Source organism: Orbicella faveolata, unplaced genomic scaffold (assembly GCF_042242905.1).
Source record: "Orbicella faveolata isolate gen_17 unplaced genomic scaffold, um_ofav_v1 contig_46, whole genome shotgun sequence".
NCBI classification, from domain to species: Eukaryota; Metazoa; Cnidaria; class Anthozoa; order Scleractinia; family Merulinidae; genus Orbicella; species Orbicella faveolata.
Window position 1 is genome coordinate 31,530,001 of NW_028301576.1, and position 7,500 is coordinate 31,537,500.

At 42.8% G+C, this 7,500-nt stretch overlaps 1 protein-coding gene across 1 annotated transcript; it reads left to right on the forward strand.

Moving 5' to 3' along the window:
- Positions 1-5,237: 5,237 nt before the first annotated feature.
- On the forward strand, positions 5,238-7,274 carry LOC149099733 (uncharacterized). The gene has a single exon (XM_089276902.1). The coding sequence runs from the start codon at positions 5,238-5,240 to the stop codon at positions 7,272-7,274; it is 2,037 nt and encodes a 678-aa protein (XP_089133028.1).
- Positions 7,275-7,500: the final 226 nt, after the last annotated feature.

Here is a 7,500-nt window from a genome sequence, read left to right on the forward strand (position 1 = left end):
GAGCGCGAGTTAGAAAAACCCTCAAGTTTACCCACTAGCATTGTCCCTGCACATATCCACGATGACTGGCGATGGTCGTACAGGCTTGTTAATGGAAATTTTTATGCTGGTAGAACAAAGTGAAAATCAGGAATTATTTGTAATTATTTCTACGTAGATGCGACTGAAAATGCCATGTTTAGACGCCCACTCAGGCTCCTTCAACAAAAATTAACTTGCCCGGACTCCTAACTTAGGCGCCTCAGGCGACCGAGCTCCCGTTATACATGCAGTAGCCTTCATAAGCACAAGAAAAAGAAACATTTCCCTTCTTTCTTGTTCTTCCGCATATGCTTATTTCACATGTGGGAACTCCCGAAAAGTAAGCACAAGCATAAGTTCATTCAATCACTATGCTGTTTCATCAATGATCTAACTGGCACTGCGCATGCGTACTTTACTAGTTTGAACAACCTTGTACTTGTCTTCACCCTCATACTAATAATTATATCAGATGTGCGAAACAGGCTTTAAGTGCGGTACTCACTTGCAACACAAGCAGAAGAATAAGCATAACAAGCTTATGCACGGGTGAACACAGCTGCAGCATAGGCATAAGCACAAATGCTCAGTCTTATGCTTATGCTTACGTCGATGTCATGTTGAATAAGGAAATGGTTGCTATTAGCAGTATAGTGCTCGCTCATTGCCTGAAAGTCTTTCGCTTATGTTTATACTTATGCTTATGCCAACCAAGCCCTAACTAGACAACACAAACATAAAAACAACACAAGCTTATCTTATGCATATATGCTTATCCTTATGTCCGAGCCTCTCATCTAGCACATAAGCTTTTATGGTTATCCCTATGCTTACATCGCAAGTGAATACCGACCTTAACACTGCAACAATAGCTTTTCGATAAACAAAACTTCACCCTTTTGAACTTTCCCTCCGCAAACCTTTCAACTAAAATCTAGACGAGTGATTGTCTTACACCAACTTCTACTCAGCATATATTTTCTGTCTTTGAAGCTTAATTTAATTTCATTTCATATTCCTCAAAATGTTCCTTTACCAGTCCAACACCTCTTAGAACGCTTCATACCCTTTTATGGAAATCAAACATCATTTTCTATTGATGATATTTAAATTACATTGCCTCATCAAATTCACGAGTTGGCTCACAGAGTCTTTGATCTGGGACCCTAGATCGACAGTGGTAAGTTCAGCCATCTTTGTCCCTCAGCAACTAATGTGTTCAATGGAGCCATCGAAAGACAATTTTACGGCTGCATTTGCCACCTCTCTGCAACAATGAAACTCTAGCACACGTACTAAATTCAAACAAACACTAGAAGTGAGTCTTATAAGCTTATTTTAGAGGAACAAAGTGAACTCTCATTGTCATAACAAGTTTTAGTACAATATTTAGAAGATTTGCTTGTTCAAGTTCAAGCACGTTTTCAGTAATTATATTGCTTCGCGAGCAGAAATTTGCATTGGGTGTTATAGCCACATCCTGTGACGAATATTAAATAGATATGACTCAGCTTAAAGCAATCAATTGTTGGTGGTTTTAGGATCAGTGTAATCGGATTATACTCGGTAATTATCAAAGAATAATTGTAGCCCACGTTAAGGAAATTAGTATCAACCACAAGCGTTACACGTTAGGAGATTAGAAAAGACCGCAGAAGAACAATAGTGAGCCTTAGCCAACTTAGGTTTGCGGCCAGACATACGTAACCAAGGCGTTTACGCTAGTGATAATAAAATGTAGTGAATATTGTAATTTTAAGTCAGAACGATTAGAGCAATAAGATTGATCAGAACGAATGTACGAAAGAAGCTACAATAAAGTGGAGAAAACGACAGATACAGTCCTAAGTGTTTGTTAAACCAGCCACTGCGGGAGATTCCGCAAAACGTGGTCCTTTGAGCCGGATTATAGATTGAGAGAATGTCGAACAAGAAAGTGAGAGCAGGCCATCATGGATTCCTTAAGAAAGTCCTTGAAGACGTTGACGAGTGTTTCGAGAACGCATTTGCCACTGTCAGAAAGTCTAAATTACAGAAATGGAAAGCCAACCTGAAAGAACAGCTTGACAAGATTTTGGCGTTAGATGAGCAGATTCTGGCCGAGTTAGCAGCTGATGAAAAAGTGACAGAAGAGGAGATAGCGGATGAGATCGAACGGAGTGGCCGATTGAAAGCACACGTAATGCAAAGTTTAGCTGAAATCGATGAACGCCTGGCCGAGCTCGCTGCCCCGCCTGCCCCGCCATTCGCGCCACCAGAACAACAAGAGAGTCCACCACCCAACCCGAATCATCTCATCCATTACAGTCTTCCAAAGGTAGAGGTGTGGAAGTTTAACGGAAAACTTGGAGAATGGCAGGAGTTCTGGGACTCGTTGAAAGTTCCATTCACTTGAACGATGGGCTTTCGAACGTGGACAAATTCTCATACCTGAGAAATTTTTTGCTAGAACCAGCAATATCAGCAATTGGAGGATTCGCACTGATGTCCGCTAATTACCAGGCAGCGGTAGAACTGCTAAAGAAACGATATGGTAAAAAGATCGTGGTGCAAAGAGCACTTGTAAATGAACTGTTGAATGCACGTCCTGTATTCAATGAGAGTGACACACCCAGACTGCGCAGTCTCTATGATTTTGCAGAAAGTAAGTACAGAGCGGTACAAGCGTTAAAAGTAAAAGAACGAAACTACTCGGAAATTGTCGTCCCGATGCTGCTGGAGAAGATCCCTGACTCCATTCAGCTGACTATCACAAGAGAGACGGAGTATTTGGAGTGGTCATTGGGGGACATGTTGAACGCACTCCTGGTCGAAGTGGAACTGAGAGAGGACCAGTGTTTGACGCCGCGCCGAGTTGCGTCCAGCGATGGAAGGAACAGGCCTCCAACCACAAGGGCGCTGTTTGCAAGGAAAAGGGATGATCGAAGATGTGCGTTCTGCCTTGGAAACCATCTACCGAAGGAATGTAAGAAGGTCACGAACATTGATGAACGTAAGAAACTGTTATTTAAGTTTGGTAGATGCTTTAAGTGTATTGACCGGGGACATTGTGCCCCAGATTGCCAAATTACTGTAAAATGTAAAAGTTGTAAGGGTTTTCACAACACGTGTTTGCGTGACGCAAAATTGCAGCAACCCCGAGGGGGAGATAGTGCTCAACCCACAATCACGAGTAATCCAAATAGCATGCTTGTAGGTACGGAAAGTAGAATTGCATTCCAAACTGCCCAAGCCTTAATTAAGGGGAGGGTACAGGGAAGGGTGAGAGTTTTATTTGACTCAGGAAGTCACAAATCATTCATAACAGCTAAGGCTGCAGGTGATTATGGCTTAGAAGTTGTAAGAAAGGAGTGGGTAAGCATTAATACGTTCGGGCATAAAGCCAAAGAAACGGGATTGAGGGAAGTCGTTCAGTTTGACATAATGCCTCTAAAGGCTGATCGGGCGCTTAGGTTGAAGCTTATGTTGTGCCGGAAATATCCAATATAACCAACAAGCACGTAGAGGTCGTCAAAAACGATTACCTGCACTTTCGTGATCTGTGGTTTTCAGACATTTGTCAAACAAAGGAAGAACTCGTAATAGATTTGTTGATAGGATCGGATTACTTGTGGGAGTTTCAGAAGGGGAGAACAATATGGGGGGAGCCAGAAGAACCCGTAGCAGGAGAGACTGAGCTTGGATGGGTATTGTCAGACCCCCTAAAAAGAAAAGAGTCAGACAGTAGACAGGAAGTGTCAGTAAATTTCGTAGCACAGAAAAGTGTAGCGATCGACAGAGATAGTTTAGAGAGTACAGTTAAAAGTTTGTGGGATTTAGAGAGTTTAGGAATCAAAGCAAGCGATCAGTTGCATGAATCATTTGAGAGTGAGATTAACTTCATTGAAGGTAGGTATTCGGTTAAGTTGCCTTGGAAACAAGGTCACAACAACCTTCCTAGTAATTTTGCAAACCGTTTGTCACGCATGAAAGGCCAAATTAAAAGATTAGGAAAGGAGCCGGAAATACTTGAGGAGTACGATTCTATCATCAAAGAGCAATTAAGTTCGGGTTTTGTTGAAAAGGTGGCAGAATTGGAGGGGGCGAGCAAGCTTCATTATTTGCCTCATCAAGCTGTCATTCACAAGGATGCGGAAACCACAAAGCTGAGAATAGTTTATGATGCCTCTTCAAAAGAAGGTAAGAACGGGACTTCGCTGAACGACTGTCTACATACCGGGCCATCTTTAAACCCCTTACTTTTTGATATACTTGTACAGTTCAGGGAAAATAGGGTCGCGCTTGTCGGTGACATCGATAAAGCCTTTTTGAATGTATCGGTAGATGTAAATGATCGCGATTGTTTGAGGTTCCTGTGGGTGGATGACGTGCGTGACAGCAAATCGAGCGTTATTGTGTATCAGTTTGTCAAGTTGTTTTTGGATTGAACATGTCACCCTTCCTGCTTAATGGCACAATAAGGCATCGCCTAGCAACCTTTGCAGAAGTTGATCCTGAATTTGTTAGAAAAATGGTCGAAAGTTTTTACGTAGACGATCTGGTTTCGGGTGAGAGCACAACCGACAAAGCGTACAATCTGTACAGCAAAGCAAAGGTCAGAATGGCAAACGGAGGGTTCAATTTGCGAAAGTGGAAAACCAATTGCCCAAAGTTGAAAGAGAGAATCGGATCGATTGAGACGCCCACAACAAAACAGGAAATGGTAAGAAGACTAGAAGATGAAGAAACGTATGTGAAGTCAAAATTAGAAGCCCAACGGGGTACGAAGGGAGAAAAGGTTCTGGGTGTTATATGGAATTGTGAATCGGACACCTTCCACCTTAGTCTCGCGCATATTGCAGAAAAGGCGAAAGATCTAGAACCCACCAAGCATAACGTTTTGAGCTTGTTAGCCAGCTTGTTCGATCCTTTGGGGCTAATTAGCCCAGTGAGGGTTAGCATGAAGATTCTTTTTCAGGAAATTTGTAGTAGCAGGCTTGATTGGGACAAAACGTTGACAGGGGAAATTAAAGGGCAATTGTGCAAATGGGTCAAAGATTTGTTACAAACGAGGGAAATTAAGGTCAGTAGGTGTCTGTATGAGGCAAGTGAGAGTGTGACAGAGTGTTATTTTACATGGATTTGGAGATGCGAGCAAGAGAGCGTACTGTGCCATGGCTTACCTCGTGTACCGTATGGATGATGGTCAGGCCCATGCTAACTTAGTTGCAAGTAAAATGAGAGTCGCCCCCTTAAAACAACTCTCCATTCCACGCTTGGAATTGATGTCAGCGAGAATATGGGCACAACTTATGAACACGGTGTGTAACGCATTACAGTCACAGGTAAAGGTAGATGGCGTGAGATTTTGGATGGATAGCAAAACAGTGCTCAGCTGGATCCAAAACAAGCGCAAATGGAAGCAGTGCGTACAACACAGAGCAGACGAGATTCTCAGGCTGACAAACAAGGAGAAATGGGCGCATTGTTCGACCTTAGAAAACCCAGCAGATCTTGGTTCGAGAGGGGTGCTAGCTTCCCAACTGAAGGAAAACGAACTTTGGTGGCGTGGCCCGCGATGGTTGACAGGACAGAAAGAAGATTGGCCAGTCACAAACGAGGACTTTCAAACTCCCGAGACCTCATCCGAAGAAAAGAAGACCACATCGGTAATGTTGGTCGAAATGAAAGAAGAGACCTCAGTAGTGGTAAACATGAACGATTACAGCAAGCTGCAAAGGTTAGTGTGTGTGACCGCTTGGGTGAGACGGTTCGTGAACAATTTAAAGGCGAGTTTGAAGCGAAAGGAAATCATAAAGCACACAGGTAAGTTGGAAGTGAGTGAGTTAAAGGAGGCGAAGATCGAATTGATCAAGTTGATCCAAAACGAATTGAAGAAGCAAGGCAACTTCAAACAGCTGGTAAGTGAACTTGGCATTGTAGAGCAAGGAGGGATTTTTAGATGCATCGGTAGGCTTGTTAATTCAGATTTAGAGTTTGATGCTAGAAGACCCATCATTCTTCCAAGAAAGAACCACTTGACTAAATTGATTATACGAGGTTGTCATGAAAGGGTACACCACAATGGTGTGAGGGCTACATTAGCCAAATTGCGATCAAGGTACTGGGTACCAAAGGGCAGACAAGAAGTGAAAGGGGTCCTGAGCGAGTGTGTTACTTGTAAGAAGCTTAAAGGAAAGCTGTACAGTTCTCCACCAACTGCAGCACTGCCAGAGTTTAGAGTCACAGAAGCCCCACCATTTTCGAAGGTAGGTGTCGATTTTGCTGGGCCCCTCTATGTGAAGAGTAAATCAGGAGAAATGGAGAAAGTTTATACTGCATTATTTTCGTGTTGCATGACCAGAGCAGTTCACTTAGAATCAGTAGAAGATTTGTCTGCTGCCGCTTTAAGACGTTGTCTGAGAAGATTCACTGCGAAAAATGGAATGCCTGTTCTCATTGTGTCCGAAAACGCAAAAACATTTCAAGCAACTGAGAAAGCCTTAAACGAGTTGTTCAACCATCCAGAAGTCCGAGCACACTTGGAGTATATGAGGATAGAGTGGAAGTTTAATTTAGAAAGGGCACCCTGGTGGGGGGGATTTTTTGAAAGGATGGTTGCAAGTGTGAAAGATTGTTTAAGAAAGACGTTAGGAAACACCAGGCTGTCGTATGAGGAGCCACTAACAGTGCTCACAGAAGTAGAATGTACGTTAAACGCGAGGCTGTTGACCTATGAGTACAATGAAGTGGACGAGGTGTTAACGCCTTCTCATTTGATCTATGGGCGAAGAATTGAATCAATCCCGAATGAGATTGTGGAACCAGATGATGTGGTAAGTGGGGCGCAATGTTTGGCAAGATTTAAACATCTAAGTACTCGGTTAGCTCACTTTTGGAACCGGTGGCGAAGGGAATTTCATAGGTGTCAGGTACGAAATCAGAATAGAATGATAGAAGTAGGAGACGTAGTCGTAGTGTATGATGAGGAAAAGAAAAGAGGAGAGTGGAAATTAGGAGTGGTAGAGAGCCTTGTGAAGGGTGAGGACAGTGTAGTTAGAGGGGCTAATGTAAGGGTGGTTACAAAAGGGAAGCCAACACACTTATCCAGGCCAGTGCAAAAATTATACCCCTTGGAAATTAGAAGTAAGGGGGATGGATTACCACGAATGGACAGTGTTGCGAAAACTGTAGAAAGTCCCACAAGAACCGTCCCTCGACGAAAAGCAGCGTTAGATTCTCGTTGGAAATCGCGCCTAATGCTTTACTTGTAGACGAGTCAAGGAGGGGAGAGTGTCATAACAAGTTTTAGTACAATATTTAGAAGATTTGTTTGTTTAAGTTCAAGCATGTTTTAAGTAATTATATTGCTTTGCGAGCAGAAATTTGCGTTGGGTGTTATAGCCACATCCTGTGATGAATATTAAATAGATATGACTCAGCTTAAAGCAATCAATTGTTAGTGGTTTTAGGATCAGTGTAATAGGATTATACTCGGTA

Excerpts from the sequence above, each read along its gene's own strand:
- LOC149099733 (XM_089276902.1), top strand. The coding sequence starts at position 5,238 with ATGAGAGTCGCCCCCTTAAAACAACTCTCCATTCCACGCTTGGAATTG.